General features: G+C 61.0%; 2 protein-coding genes across 9 annotated transcripts; one reads left to right on the top strand and one right to left on the bottom strand.

Annotated features, from left to right (window-relative positions):
• Positions 1–6,817: 6,817 nt before the first annotated feature.
• On the bottom strand, positions 6,818–9,459 carry DIO3 (iodothyronine deiodinase 3). Its single transcript, XM_043434482.1, has one exon. The coding sequence runs from the start codon at positions 8,780–8,782 to the stop codon at positions 8,273–8,275; it is 510 nt and encodes a 169-aa protein (XP_043290417.1). The 5' UTR covers positions 8,783–9,459; the 3' UTR covers positions 6,818–8,272.
• Positions 9,460–10,012: 553 nt separating this feature from the next.
• On the top strand, positions 10,013–12,659 carry LOC122419697. 8 transcript variants are annotated; one of them, XM_043434479.1, is made up of 5 exons: positions 10,013–10,672; positions 10,770–10,921; positions 11,264–11,439; positions 11,545–11,656; positions 12,172–12,659. In XM_043434479.1, exons 1-5 carry the CDS (start codon positions 10,610–10,612, stop codon positions 12,173–12,175), a joined length of 507 nt encoding a protein of 168 aa, XP_043290414.1. In that variant the 5' UTR covers positions 10,013–10,609; the 3' UTR covers positions 12,176–12,659. The 8 variants fall into 8 exon arrangements, with proteins under 8 accessions (XP_043290414.1, XP_043290410.1, XP_043290416.1 ...); XM_043434475.1 differs by having other exon boundaries at positions 10,013–10,628; positions 11,311–11,656; XM_043434481.1 differs by lacking the exon at positions 11,264–11,439 and having other exon boundaries at positions 11,817–12,659.
• Positions 12,660–15,588: the final 2,929 nt, after the last annotated feature.

Raw genomic sequence — 15,588 nt, 5'->3', positions numbered from 1 at the left:
GAGTCTGTGGGGTGTATCTGGATGAGGGTAACAATGGGATCTGAATGGACTGAGAAAAGCAGATTGCTCTCCCAACGTGGGCGAGCCTTGTCGGATCAGTTGGGGGCTTGACCAGGACTTCAGGGATGGAGGGAGGGAGAATCCTCTCGCTCTGCCTGACTGTCTTGGGGCTGGAACATCCGTCTTCTGCCTTCAGAATACCCACACTCACACCAGGACTTACTCCATCAGCTCTCCTGGGCCTTGAGCCTTCGGATTTGGACTAGAACTTAACACATGACTGGTTCTCCTGGTCTCTGGCTTGCTCGCGGTAAATTGTGGACTTCTCAGCCTCCATGATCACATAAGCCAATTCGTTATAGTTAAATCTCTCTCCCTCTCTCCCCCTTGGCTGTGTTTCTCTGGACAACGTGAATAACACACAATTCAAAACGCTAATTTTTCTTTACTGATCATGACATTAAGTAACACATAAACACCGCAAGGTGAGGTGCCAGCGAAGAAAGGAAACAGCCTTTCATTTTGTACCCTAACTCCAGGAGACAGTGAAGGACGGGGAAGCAGAGAGTCGGACATGACTGAGCGACAGAACAACGACTGGCAGGAAGCTTCCTGCATTTTGAACGAAGGGCTGCATTTTCCTTTCGCTCCGGGCCCTGCAGATGACCCAGCTGGCGAAACTGATGGTCCTTTCTTCCTCGGCTCCAGGTCGCCAGGTATGTGGGGAGTCTGGGGGCCTCTGACTGGTCACAGAGGCCCAGCTGGCTGTGGAAGGTGAAACTCCAGATCTCAGAGACCACAGTTTCACCCACAGTCCTTTGAACTCTGAGCCTGCCCCTGACTGGCCCGGAGAGACTGCGTTGTTGTCAGCATCATTGTTACCACTCCCCTCCCCCAGGACTGTCACCTTCATTTTTTTAAAGTTTATTTAAAGAAATATGATTGCTATTACTATTTCTAAAGATTTACTCACTTATTTTACTTTTGGCTGCACTGGGTCCTCTTGGCTGCATGCAGGCTTTTTCTAGCTACGGCGGGCGAGGGCTGCCCTTCATTGCGGTGTGGGGGCTTCTCACTGCAGTGGGTTCTCTTGTTGTGGAACAAGGGCCCTAGGGTGCTTGGGCTTCAGTAGTTGCCGCCCACAGGCTTCGGTAGTTGTGGCACACGGGCTTAGCAGCTCCACGGCCTGTGGGACCTTCCCAGACCAGGCATGGAACCCGTGTCCCCTGCATTGGCAGGCAGACCAACAGGGAAGTCCTAAAAATGATTATTTGGCTGCATCGTGCCGCATGCAGGATCTTAGAACCCATGCCCTCTGCATCGGGACCATGAAGGTTTAACCAGTGGACCACTGAGGAAGTCCCAGAGCTGTCAAATTTAGAAAAACAACCAACCCAGGAGGTCCAGTTAAATTTGAACTTCAGATAGACAATGAATAATATTTTTTAGTATAAGTATATCCATGCATTATTTGGTACATACTTTTACTAAAACATTATTTGTTGTTTACCTGAAATTCAAATTAACTGATGTCCTTTATTCAGCAACCCCATCCCCTTTCTCCCTCTCAAATGTTTCTGTTCTCAGCAGCACCCCCCCCCCATCCTCCCAGCGCCCCCGCCTCCCCAACCTGGGTCTGGTCCAGGACTCCCCGTCTCCACCCAGAATCCCTCTCTGCCCTGACCTCTGGGTTTCTCCTCGCTACAGCCACTGTTTTTACTGCTTTAAATCCTATTTTTCTGTCATAAGAGCAATACATGTTCACTACAGAAAAATCACAGGCTCCAGACAAGCAACAAGAAGAAAGTAAGAAAACACTCATAATCTCGCCCACACAGAGACAGCTACTGTGAATTCCTTGGGGGAGATTTTTCCAGAGCTGCATGCGTGTGTTTCTCTGCAGATATTAAAAAAAGAGCCCGATTCAGACCTGCTGTCCTACGAGAGCTTCGTGTTCCTGTCACTGCAGAGGGAAGAAATGGTGTGCGTGGGGAGGGTCAAGGTCCTGGATCACTTAGCCACCGAGAGAGGGACTCTGTGTAGCCTGATGTCAGACCCCAGGGTCAGGGAGGCCGGTGGGCAAAGCCGCTTTCTAGTACACAGCCTTGCCTGTCATGTCTAGGGCCGCTATCACCAAGCACTGCAGACTGGACGGGAATCTATGCTCCTGACGGTTCTGAAGGCTGTCAGTCTGAGACGAAGGTCACCAGCGGAGCTGGTTTCTCCTGAGGCCTCTCTGCTCGGCTTTACAATGGAAGTCCTCTCTCTCTGTCCTCCCTGGGCGTGTCTGTGTCCCTACCTCCTCTTCTCATGAGGACACCGGTCAGATTGGAGGAGGGCCCACCTCAATGACCCCGTACTAACTGGGGTCAGTGTGAGTCGCTCAGTCGTGTCTGACTCTTCGCGGCCCCATGGACTGTAGCCCACCAGGCTCCTCTGTCCATGGGATTCTCCAGGCAAGAGTACCGGAGCGGGTTGCATTTTCTTCTCCAGGAGATCTTCCTGACCCAGGGATTGAACCCGGCTTTTCTATGTTGCAGGTGGATTCTTTACTGTCTGAGCCACCAGGGAAGCCCATGCTCACTTACAACCTCTTTAAAGATCCTGTCTTCAAACAAGGTCACATTCTGAGGGACTAGGGCCAGGACTGGAGCATATGACTTCTGGCGGTTGACACAGTTCAGCCCATAACACATTGGGCCAACCTGCTTCAACCACGCCAAGTCTCAATGTCTTCATCACTGAAACGGGGCTAATGATCGAACAACTCCTGAGCCTCTGCTCTAGAGCCTGGGAGCCGCAGCTACTGAGGCCTGAGTATCCAAGAGCCCGTCCTCTGCAACAAGAGGAGCCACCGCGGTAAGAAGCGTAGCCCCTGCAACTAGCAAGTAGCCCCTGCTTTCTGCCACAGGGCAGCGAAGACCCAGCACAGCCAAATACATAAATAAAATTCTTTGTTAAATCTTCCCTGGTGGCTCAGACGGTAAAGAGCCTGCCTACAATACGGGAGACCTGGGTTCAATCCCTGGGTCGGGAAGATCTCCTGGAGAAGGAAGTGGCAACCCACTCCAGTATTCTTGCCTGGAGAATCCCATGGATGGAGGAGCCTGGTAGGCTACACAGTCCATGGGGTTGCAAAGAGTCGGACACAAGAGGGAGATGAGGATGACCAGATCAAATAATTCTGATGACGCCCTTAGCCCGGTGCCTGGCCCCTAGAGCAAACACTCAGACGTCGCCTCTCCCTGTCACACGTGGGGTAGTCCCGCCTCTGGGAAGGCCACTTCTCTGCAGATGGATGCCTGGGTAATATAAACAGGAGGCCATGGACCTGTTGGTACTTACCTAGCCCTTGGCCCCACAGTTTATTTCCTTCCGGTAAATACCAAGAGCTATTGTGTTCTGAACACGATTTGCACTTTTTAGGCCTCCGTGGCTTTGCACTGGCAGTACCCTCCACCGAGGATGCCCTTCCTTTACCGTCTTCCAGGAGGAGGCATCTGTGTCTTCAAGGGGGTAAATAAGACCCTCTAGAACTCTCATCATGGCTCCCCTCCCCTGCTTAGGGCTAAACCATGTGCTAAGCTGACGTGGACCTTGAAAATACTAATGATGAGGAGGCTGGTGATGGTCAGATGACTGTCTCCTTCCTCTCCTCCCCACTGCTCTGAGCATTCCTTGAAGGCAGAGATGAGTTCCTTCTGGGGGCGGGGGGCGGCACTCAGACATCCGGACGGTGCCTGGCACCAGTTACTCCACAGGCAGAGACCTGCTCAGACTAGACGGATGGCCAGGCAGAGGATGCCAGGATAGGAAAACTGTGTGGGGGCGGGTGGGGGTGATCACCAAACACGCTGCGGCGTGATCCCGATGACAGCGAGACGGATGCTAGAGCTGAGGATGTGCTCAGGTGGGGCTGTCAACAGGTGAAGTGGAGCAGGAAGGAAGCACATGAAACAGTCCACAGGGGTGGTCCGGAGGAGGGGGGCCTCACACACACACACACACACACACACACACACAGGTTTCAGGAAGCCACAGTTACCTTAGGTGACATGCACATTGGTATTTACACTGCATGTCTTCCATTTCAGTTCTTCAAGATGCCTGACTTGATCTGGTAAGTTGATTTCATGAGCCACCGCTGGAATCTGAAATGCAGTTTGAGACCGCCTGCTCTAAGCAAGCCTGACAGTTTGTGCTTTATGTTCTCCTGTATTTAAAATTTAATATTGAAAATGCATTTATGTCTTATCTTCATATTTTTCAGCTCAAAATAAGGAAGAGAGAGCGAGCACTGGGAAAATACAAAACAATAAAATCAAATAGGTTGTCGGGAAGGCAGTTTAGCAAAATGTGGCAAAACAGACACAGACATGCGTGTTTCTAGCAATTTCACTTTAAGAAATATGCTCGTGGGGCGGAGTGGTGTAGAGCCCTGAGCACCTTATGAAGAATATTTATAAAATGAAACAACATCCCTGACACCTGGGGTGCCCATGGAGCCATCCTTTGCCTGGGTTCACCCAATACTCATTTACTGACGTGGAAAGGGGGAGGGATCGTGGAGAGAGAGGTGCCAGGGAGTCAAAAGTTAATGCCAGCCTATAAAAGGGTAATCCCTCTCTGGTTTTACAAGGGTGGGTGAATGGGAGAGGCAAGTTAGAAAGTGCATACACCGGGAGGTTACCTAGGGTTGACTCTTCTTGGGATTTCTCTGGCAATGAGGGTGCGCTCTTTTTGTAGGAAGGGGAGATTTTAAAGGAAATGGGAGAAAAGAATGGAACAAGAAAAGGAGGGAAAGGGAAGAGCAAGAAGGAAACGGAAAGATGAGGGGGAGGAAGGGAGACAGGGAGGCCAGAGAAGAGAAAGGAGGAAGGGGTGGATGCTGGGGCGCTCGGGACAGGCGAGCGCGCCAGGCCGCGCGGGCCGAGGCAGGAGCCGCAGGTCCCAGCGCCGCGCGCTTGGGGTTTTGGTCCCAGAAGCCGGAGGAGGCTCGGAGGGGAACGCGCAGCCTCCACGGGGAGGCTAGCGCGCTCAGCGCCTCCAACTAGATCTCCAGCTGGAGGACCGGGAAAGGGAGCGACCCCGGCCCGCAGTGGGGCCCCTGTGGCGGCACCCCGCCGTCCGGGGTCTACCTGAGCTTCCTCCCGGGCGTGCGCGCCAGAGCTCACCCCGCAACCCCGTCGCTGGCTCAGTATTCTTCTCGGGGGTTTCGGGGTGAGACGAAGAGCGCAGGAGGAGGGGGATGGGAGGAGATGCAGAAACACCATCTGTGCCAATTTTTTCTTTTTTCTTAAAAGTACCTTTTTCAATGTAAATACTTTTAAAGAAAAAAAAAAAAGAAGAAAAAAAAGAAAAAAAAATCTCAGCTCAGGGTGTCAGTTTCAAAAAGTTTCATGGAGGAGCGGCGTGGGGGCTGGGCGCGGGACTGGAGGCGGCGTAGGTGGAGCTGGGGGTCGGTCCTGCCTCCGGCCTGCTTGGACACTCGGTCCCGCAGACCCCCCACCCCCGACCTTCCCCGGCTCCCCCTTCACGTGCGCGCGCACTGACACCCAGGCGCTCACCGAAACCGCCCCCCCCCAACCCCAGCCTCCCCATCCCGGGCCTGGGACTGTCCTGGGTCCCCGGGCTGGGGACGTGCGCCGGCGCGGCTCCCCCGACTCCTGATCCCCGGGCTCCCGCCTCTGCTCGCTTCTGTTTCTCCCGCCCCCCACCCACTGTTCTGCTCAAGGCGTCACCAGCACAGGGAGCTGGAGCCAGCTAACCTCGCGCTCCCGGCGTCGTCCTCACCTAGCGAGCCACACGCGAGCGGGCGTGCGTGCGTGGGTGGGTGGGTGGGTGGAGGGGCAGGGACTGCGAGGGGCGGGGGGCTCTGTGCCAAACGCCACGACCCGCTCCTCTTCCAGCCCGGGTGCCGGCCACCGCCATCCCTCTCTCGTCTCTCTCGGTTCGGCCACCTCGCTCTCCGCTTCCCAGCCCTGAACGCCTTGGAGGGGTGGTGATGAGGTTTGGCTCGAACTTGGGAAAGCGGAGGAGGGGGTGTTCTGGGCGGGGGGGCGCCCTCCAGCCACCCCCACCCCGCGGTAGGAGCTGCTGCTGGAGTGATGGCGCTGCAGGCCGCCTCTCCCTCCCCTGTCGCCCTGCCCGCCCCCCCACCTTGAGCTTTTCCGTGGCGCCTCCCGGGGGGGACACCCCCCAGCAGACCGGCGGGGATCGGAGGGGTGGGGGAGACGACTTTGCGGGTTTGAGGAGCGCGCGAGGAAGCAAGGAGGTGCTGGAAGTGGCTTAGGGAGGAGCCAGGTGTGCTGAAGCGCCCGTGGTGGGCGGGAGCCCAGCCCAACCTGGTCCAAAGCCCCCGGGCCCTGCCTCGCTCCGTCCCCCCCCCCCCCCCCCCCCCCCCCCCGCCTCCACACCGACGGTCGCCGGGAGAAGTTAGATGGGCGGCTGCAGGGTCAGCTGTCACAGCTTGCGTGTGTGTGTGTGTGTGCGCGCGCGCGCGCCAGCAAGTGAGGGCCCCGCCGCCTCTCCCGCCTCCCTGGGGACCCTGCCAGGCTCCACATCTCCGCTCTTCTCACCACCTCGCGTCCTCCACCCCGGGCCTGTGCGCACCCCGGGCATCGGCACAGACCCCCTTTTTCCTTCTTCCATCCCCTCCCGCACCCCCGCTGGCGGAGGCTCTTTCTCTCCACCCTTCCCCCCAGGGTCACTATGGGGACGCGAGGGAGAGATTTGTGTCTAATTCTTGCCGCTATTCAGAGGGAAGAAAAAAATAAAGGGACCAAAGGCAACCCGAAAGCAATTTACTTCAAGCCTTTATTATTGTAGTGTAAAAGAAGTTTATATACAGGGAACGTTTCCAGCAAAACACTCACTAAATAGCCTTCACATCAGGCACCCCCCCCCCCACTTCCGGCCCCGCAGTCGGCAGCTCTGCTTGGGAGACCCCTCTTTCGGGGCTCCCTGGCTCTCCCTTCATCTCTCTTCTCCGGACTCCACCACTCGAACCCCGGGTCGCAGGAGCCCCGGCCCCTTCCCTCTGCCCGGGGCGCCGTGAACCCCGCCTCCTAAGCGGTCTTCCTTTGTCCCTAAGCAGCCCCCCAACCTCCCTCTCCCACCCGCTGATGTGGTTTCCTTATGGAAACCCAGAGCACTTTCCCCTCTTGTTTTAGGTGCTACTGCGTGCCTCCTGCAAATCAGAACCAGCTCGTGGTCGAGGCCAGTTAGAGACAGCTCGTCATCAGCAGTGGGGCTCGCGAGCACCCAAAATAAGGAGGGGAAATAACCCTGCCCACCCTTCCCCACCCTAAGCATCCTCTCCCAAGGCAGGAACAAGACATAGACACAAAAGCAGCAGGGCATCCCTTCCCCGCGCGCGCCTGCGCGCGCGCGCGACAGGTGTGGGTGCCAGGCAACTAAGGCGAGCGGCTCGCGCTGCTGGAACCCAGCTGCGCCCAGGGCGCGCGGGCGCAGCTTAAGTCTCTTTGCGCCGGGCCAGCGCGCCTGGTTCAAGGCACGCTGGGTCTTCTCTTCTGGGGAGGGCGTGTGAGAGCCGTGGCAGGGGGCCTCTGCGAGCACAAGTCCAGGGGCACACGGGCAAGGGCGGCGCTGCCTCCACCCTCAGAATGGGATTTAGAGCAAGCCAAGCAAGTACAGGCGAGGGACAGTCGAAAGCAGTCTGGGGAGGTTCAAGAGAGTCTTCAGGTGGCTTGGCTGAGAGGGCAGACTCAGACGGCGATGCATGGCTCAGCTCAGCTGTGTCACTGGGCCCACGCCAAGCCTGACTGTGTCTGCGGGTTGTTTGCACGTGGGCTTCGAAGGCTCGAAGGCATGGCCCGCCAAGTTCAGTCACGTGTCCACTGGTGGTTTACACTCGACGGGGTCGAGGGCCGTGCAGCTGCTCATCATAGCGCTCCAGCCAGGAGCGCAGCTCGGAGACCTGGTAGCCGTCGGGCCCGCGGCCGCCCTGGTACATAACGGTGCCACTCTGGATGATGTAGAGGCGCTCGAAGTAGGCGCCGTAGGCCGAGCTGCTGGAGTTGGTCATCGTGTCGAGCACGAGGGCGCATTCCGGAGCCCCTTGCTGCAGTACGCGCGCGGCGCTGACCCGGTCCTCCAGGCTTCGGTGCTGCGGGATGCTGTAGGGAGAGTCTGTGGTGACCCAGCCGTCGGAAGGGTGCGCTTCCTCGATGTAGATGATGAGGAAGTCGACATCGCGCTGATACTTGGTGACCAGGCGCTGGAAGGCGCTCATACGCGCCATGAACGGTGGTCAGGTGCAGCTGCCGAAGTTGAGCACCAGCGGGCGGTTTCCTCGGGCGTAGTCGAGGATGTGCTGGTTCTGGAAGCCGTCGGGCAGGACCACCTCCGAGTTGGGCGCCGGCCCGCCTTCATGCGCCTGCTTGAAGAAATCCAACTTCTGGCCGTGCCAGACGGCCCTCAGCGACGCCAAGGTGCATAGGCGGTTGTCGTCGGACACGCAGACAGGCGGGTCGTCGGGGGGCACCTCCTCGCCGTCGCTGTTGAGCTCCACTTCGGTTTCCGGCTGACCCCGGCGCCGACGGCCCAGTAAGTGCTTGCGGATACACAGGAAGTCTAGCAGCCAGAGCATGAAGGCCGTGCCCAGGAAGCGCGGGAAGAGCGCGAGGCACGAGGCCGTCTGGGCGCAGAGCCTCAGGGAGTGAAGCAGCAGGGAGCGCAGCATGGTGGCGGCGCCCCCGAGGGCCCCCTGGGACCCCCTACCTTCCCCCACCACCCACCGCGGGGCGGCCTGGCGAGGCATCTGGGCTTCGGCTGTGCGGAGAGCTCAATTTATAGCCGAGGCATCAATTGGCGGGAGACTCCACCTCCGGCCGGGGCCCGCCCCCTTGCAACTTGAGCCCGAAGGGATCACCCCGCGGCGCGGCCAGGGCCTTAGAAATCGCCGGCCGTGGGCGGGCACCAGCGGCTGGAAGGCGGGGCGGCCCGGCCCGGGGGCCGGAGGGGCGGGGTTGGGCCCCGAAGCCCGCTTGCCCGGACGGGCGATCAGGACCTCGGCGGCGGCGCGGGTCAGATAGCTGGACCAGGGACCCGGGAGTCCGCGGCGGAGACCCTCCGGCTAGCGCAGGCACCAAGCTGGCCCCGATCCCGGCGTCCCGGCCCCGGCCCGCGCGCGCCCCTCACCGCGCACCTGAGCGGAGATCCTCGGCGGACAGCCGCGCCGCGCCGGAGCTCCGGTTCGCTTCCCGCGCGCCGCCGCCAACGCCGCCCCCGCCGCTGCTGCTCGTGCGGGGCCGCTGCCCAGGTGCCGCCGGAGCCTGGGTCGGCGGCCGCCGCTTCGCTGGCCCCGGCTCTCGCCCCGCTGGGGACGCTGGCCCGCAAGGAGGCAACTTTGGGCCCCCGCCGCTTGCCGCGTTCGCCCGCGGGCGCCGCTCGCCTCCCGGAGCCCGCCCGCCTCCCGCGCGCGCTCACACTCGCGCCTCGCACACGGCCGCCCCCCGCACCGCCCCGCCACGCACACCGCGCTCGGCGCCCCCCGCCGTCGCCCGAGGCCGGCGCGCGCCGTGCGGGCCGCGCCCGCCCCGTCCCATCGCGCCCCAGCTCTCGGGTCAGCGGCCTCCGGATCCCGGCGGGGAGGTGCGGAGGGCAGGGCTAGCGGGCGGGTTGGCGACCGGCGCCAGAGACGCGGAGGCCCGGGGAAGGCAGCGCCGTCCTTGCGCCCCAGCCGAGCCGGGAGCGCTCCGGGCGCTGGGCGCGGCGGGCGCGGGGCGGCGGGCGCGGGGCGGCAGCGGCCCCGGGCGGCTCTCCCACTAGGGGTAGCTGTTGCCTGAACGCCGGAGCGCTCCCCTTTCGCCGCTCGCCTCGGCCGGCGCAGCCCCGGCCGCTGGGCGCACCCGTCCCGTGCGTCCCCGGACGTCGCTCTCTGCCCCGGGAACGTCGGGACTGGAGCGCCCGCGCTGAGCCACCTTCGCCGACCCAGAGCGCTGCGGCTCGACTCATCGCCGAGGCGCTGGGACGCTGGGAAGTGCGTACTCTCAACGGGGGAATGTGTGTGGAGGCTTTTAGGGGTGCGGGGTAACTCCCCAACTCCGTGGGGGCCCTGGTAGGCTCTGCCGCCGTGTCCGAGATCTTCTGATGACTCGCTGCGCGCGGCGCGGGGCCGGCGACTTGGGGCTGCGGGGCGCGGAGTACCTTGACCTGGGGGGTCCCCGAAGCCGGGAGCCAGGTCGCCTAGTCTCGGGCCTTCTTGACCCCCGGGGCGAGGCCTGAACCGGTTCGAGAGCGATCTGGATGCTGGAGGAGTCCAGCCCTCCCGGGACGCTCTCGCGGTCGCGGGGACTCGTCTGGGGCGGCGGTGGCTGAGCCGGAATACGGCGCCGCCACCGCCGGCGTCCCGTGCGCTCGCTACCCGCCCGGGGACCGGCCGCCTAACTTCTTCCCGGGACGGACACAGCGCTCGCATCCCGGGCAGAGGTGGAAGCTCGCTGATCCGGATCCGGCGAGGGCACCGCTCTCGGCGGCGGCGGCGGCGGCGGCGGCGGCGGCGGCGAGGGAACAAGTCTCGGGCAGTCAACCTAGGGCACCGAGCCCCCACCCAGGACCCGGCGGGCCCCAGCGGGCGCCGAGAGAGATGCGCGTCTCGGGCAGAGGTCGCCTCCTCCGTTTTCGCGACCCTGGAGGGACCCTCTGCCCTGTAAACTCCCACCTGGGACCGCGGCTCCGGCAGGTTAAGACCCCGAGTGGAAAGCAGGCCAGAGGCCTGAAGGTAGACCCTTTTTTCTTTCTCCCAGCCAGGCGATGTGCCTGCGGCCTGGGGCGGCGGCGTGGGGTGCTGCAGAGCCCGGGAACTTCCCACCCAGAGGAAAGGCCGCTTCATCACGGTCCCCGCTCTTCTCAGCGCCCCCAGGCACTGCCCATCAGCACCGTGGGTAGGGGTGTTCAGGTGAGTTAGGGGATTCTCCCTGACCCCAAAACCTGAGTTGGGGGCATCCCCCTTGCCTGCTCCTCCACCCCTCGCAGAGCATCTCTGAGCTGGCTAATCGGTGGTTCCTTGACTTATTTTTTGCGGCAGCCAGGGGGATCGGGGTGGTGGCTGGGGGAAGAAGAGAAGAGAAGCCTTCTGCTTGGCTAGTCTCTGAAGGGCGTTTCGGGGCCCTGAGTTTGCCCCCTCCTGGGCAGGGGTCACGGGAGTCCCAGCTTTTGTTGGAGAGAGTCTCCAGCCCTGATTCCTGAATTTCTGGGAGGTGCCAGTCTCAGACCTGTGCCCTGTCCCCACTGTACACAGGACCCGTGGGGCAGCCCCCCCTACTCCCTTCCCACATTTACTCTCAGAAAATCAGAAAGCCAGTGCCAGCGCCCCAGGCCGCAGGGACGCCGCCTGGCTGGGAGGGCCTTGGGCGCCTCCTGGGAAGTGGTGGCAGCCGCGGCGGTGTGTGGGGAGGGGAGTGGCCTGGAGCACAGGTAAGTCTGGTCCCTCTGGAGCCTCTGCGGGCCACCCAGGGAGACCACCGACCCACAGGGCCCTCCGGCCCCAGGGAGGCTCAGGTGAGCAGCGCTTGTTCTCAGGAATGTCAGCTGTTCTGGCGGATCTGCTTCTGTCCTTGGGCCGGCCGGCTCCACCCTGCCTCTCGGGATTCCGGGACATCGGACCATCCGGCTCCCACAGCGCCTTGTGCAGGTGAGGACAGGCCTGAGCTCCAAGTGGCCTTTGGGACGCAGCCCTGTGCGGCGACTCTCTGGCGCTCTGTGCCTCTGCTGGATCCTCCCTCCCTCTCTCATCCCTCTCCTAAACCCTTTTCCCTCCCAAGCAGCCCCTGCCCCCTTCCCCGCCCCCCCAGGTCGCTTCCTCCCAGCTGCCCGCGTCCTGTCCTGACTTGCCCTGCCCGAGGCCAAGTCTTACCTGGGACCTGGAAGATTCCGGCCGTGGGCCCTGGGGGACCAGCGTTGGAGCCTGAGCTGTGCCCACGCCAGTGGGCTGGCCGCCGACCGGCTCTTTCCTGCCTGCCCTGCGGCAGCTCCAGAAGGGGGCGGGCCGGGGAAAGAAAGGGAAGGACAAGGTGGCCTGGGTCCCCTGGGTGTCCAGGAGCAACGTGGATGGGGGGAGGGGCAGGGGCAGGAGGCTGGGCCCCCAGGGCAGGGCTGGGAGGACATCCCCCTCCCCAGGGGACGGGGACGGCCTGTGTCTCCCTCCAGGTAACGCAGCTGCCAGCTGCCAGAGACGGATGCTGAGACTCCCTGTGAGGTGGTCAGGCCCCCCCTGCAGGAGGGCCCCCCGGGGCTTCAGGGGGGGAGCAGGGGCAGCCCGAACGCCTGGCCAAGCATGTCGAAGAGCGGCAGGTGTGTTCAGGCCGTGCGCGTGCCCAGCCTCCCGGTGACCAGAGGCCCCAGCCCTCCATCTCCCCAGCCCCCTCCCCGGGCCTCGTGAGGCCCTGGGGGAATCCCAGAGGTTGTCCTGCCTCTGAGCTGCTGTGAATGCCATTCCCTCTGCCTCCTCCCTCCCCTGGGACCCCCCCAGGCCTTCTCCTCGGCCTGCTCCACCCCCACCGTCTGCCTCCTCCTGGCCGAGGGCCGGCTGCTGTCCAGACCCTGCCTCTCCCAGGCCGACCCAGCCGGGATCCTCCGCAGTGAGGAGCCTGCCCCCAACCCCCGTGCCCCCGAGGAATCCAATAAACCTTTGTGAAACCAGCTACCTGAGTGCAGTGTGGACTCATTGGAAACGTCTAACTTCCAAATATTTCATCCTGCCCTTCTGCACGCTGGCGGGCAGCCCTGAGCGAGGTAGGGCGTGTCCGTGGCTGGGCAGAGTGAGGTCTTCGAGGAGGACCCGGGATGGGGGGGGACAGGGGCGGACACACACACAGTCCCTGGGAGGTCCCCTTCGGGTAGAGCGTCTGGTGAATCCACCCGTTCCCCCTGGCTGCTGACCTGCCTGCCTTCCCTTCCTGGGAGTCCTCCCACGGGGGTGGTGGGTGGGGAGGGTTGTGCTCACCCTTTTCTTTTGCTTCAAGGACCATTTTCTTCTTTCTGACTCGACCTCTTCCGACTCTCTCGGCTTGGTTCGGCTCAACAGGGTGGATGTACCGCTGGTGGGTGGTGGCTGCAGGCTCAGCTGTTTCCAGTTTCTGGGCTTAGGGGTCTTAGAGGTGTCTTTGACCCAGCAGGTCTCTGTCCGTCTTCACAGGACATGCTCCGGCCGGCCACCTTCCTGGGAGCTGCCGGCGGGGCTCTGGGGTGGTTGGCAGCCTGGGAGACGGGCCAGGAGAGCTAGTTGGGGCCCCGGGGCCTGGATGGAGCTGCTGTTGGCAGTGTTCCTGAGCTGGGGGAGGTCTGGGGCTCCTGGCCAAAGAGAGGGGAAGGCCCGGAGGTGAGGCCCTGGCTACCTAGTGGGTGACCTGGGCGTGTCCCTCCCTCCTCCCAGCCGCATTGTGAATTGCACGGGGATTGGGTGGCTGCTTTCTACCGCCTTCCCTGTGCTACGCCTCCACGATCCCAGAAGATTCAAGGAGGGCCTATAGGTGCTCCCCTGGATGCTGCTCTGCAGCTGGGGTCTCAATATGCTCTGGGGCTGTTGAGACCCCCCTGCTCAGTGGAACCTGCTCCCAGCCCGTCTCTCGCCTGCCCCTTTCCGGCCCCAGCTCTGGGGCCTCGTATGTGGACTCAGTCCTACCTCTCAGACCCAGCCTGGCTCTGACTTGCTCCTTCCCTGAGCGCAGGCACCACTTAGCATTCTGCACACCTCCTGGTACCAGACCAGGCCCCTGCGGAGGCTGGGTGACTCCTTGCCCGAGGCCCACACGGGAGGCTGCCCATGGGTGCGGCCTGCCTGGGGCTGGAGGGATGTCGGGATGCCCGGTCATTCATGTGAAAGGCAGACTCTGCTCTGAGCCCTCCCCCGGGCTGGAGAGCCATCTTTGGGTCAGTCCGGCCTTTCCATCTCTTACTGTCTCTGGAAGAAGGCAGGGTGCAATCAGCCAGCGGGCTGGCAGCCTAAATCGCTTTGCTTCTACGACTCTCATTCCTCGACTGAGAGGAGTGCGTGATGCCGTGACCGCGTTGTATTTGCCCTGTTATTTATGCTGGGCATTGCCCACTCTACACGAGGGCACGTGTGGGTGTATCTATTTATACCCAGCCTTGTTCTGAAGTGCACTTCAGACCTCTTGCAGGAAGCCGTGGAATAGCAGGGACACCAGCGGGGAGAAGAAAAAGTGGAACTGTGAGGAAGGACCTACTCCCCACTGGGGACCCAGGGCCACGCCAGCAGCCTCCACCTGGGCCACGGACCCATTTCGCCTTGAATATCCTGGTAGTTAGACCTGATGGCTGTGATTCCCAATGTCCAGAAGACAAAATGACTGTCCAGCTGCCCGAGATGTGCAGCTGTGGGTGTGCCTGCTGCAGTAGTCAACATCCCGGCAGAACCATCTCTGAGGCCAGTCAGCCTCTGTCTCTGAACCTGGGGTCACCACAGTGCAGATACCCAGGGCTGTGTACAGATTAAATGCCACTACACTCAGGGTTGCCAGTGCATAGGAGCTCAGAGCAGAGAGGGACCCTCGCCTGGCGTTGCTGAGGCTGAGAGATGGCCAATAAAGTGGCGAGGGTCTCAGCTCTGCTGTCTGATGAGGGTGCCCTCCTGAACTGTACTGACCCCTTACCCCCACCCCCAAACCCTTGTCCACATTAGGCTCCCAGTGGGCTCCCAGTGAATCAGGCTCGGTGGCCACCCTTCTGGAGCCCTCGCACCTGGCCAGGCCCCTGGGAAGAGTAGGCGTGCTCATGGGAAAGGTCCCTAGTCTTCAGTGAGACCTTTTGGAGCTGGTGGGAGACAGGAAGGCTCAGGAAAGGAGGGTCTGTGCAACTCTGTGTCCCAGCAGCCTCTCTCTGTGTCACTCTACTACGGCCAAGCTGTCCGATCTTGGGCAAGTCACTTGAATTCTCTGTGCCTCCACCTTGTCATCTGTGAAATGGGCAGATCATTCAACCCCACCATTATTGTTGTTCAGTGGCTCAGTTGTGTCCAACTCTTGGCAACCCCATGGCCTGCAGCACGCCAGGCTTCCCTGTCCTTCACCATCTCCTGGAGTTTGCTCAAACCCATGTCCATTGAGTCGGTGATGCCATCCAACCATCTCATCCTCTGTCGTCCCCTTCTCCTCCTGCCCTCAATCTTTCCCAACATCAGGGTCTTTTCCAATGAGTCAGTTCTTCACGTCAGATGGCCAAAGTATTGGAGCTTCAGCTTCAGTGCCAGATCTTCCAATGGATATTCAGCATTTATTTCCTTGAGGATGAACTGGTTTGATCTCCCTGTCCAAGGGACTCTCATGAGTCTTCTCCAACACTACAATTCAAAAGCATCAATTCTTCGGCACTCTGCCTTCTTTATGGTCCAACTCTCACATCTGTACATGACCACTGGAAAAACTATAGCTTTGATTATATGGAACTTTTATTACCCCCATTTTATAGATGAGAAAACTGAGGCTCAGAGAAATGATTTGCCTAAAGACACAGAACTAATGTCTGATTCCAGAACTCCCCCTCACTGTTTAATGAGAGATGCTCAGTGGTTAATAGGGTGGCACTGGGGGAGAATGGGGTGTGGGG

Source organism: Cervus canadensis, chromosome 17 (genome assembly GCF_019320065.1).
Source record: "Cervus canadensis isolate Bull #8, Minnesota chromosome 17, ASM1932006v1, whole genome shotgun sequence".
In the NCBI taxonomy this organism is placed as follows: domain Eukaryota; kingdom Metazoa; phylum Chordata; class Mammalia; order Artiodactyla; family Cervidae; genus Cervus; species Cervus canadensis.
The sequence above is the reverse complement of the archived record's forward strand: the minus strand, read 5'-3'. Positions and strand labels throughout refer to the sequence as shown.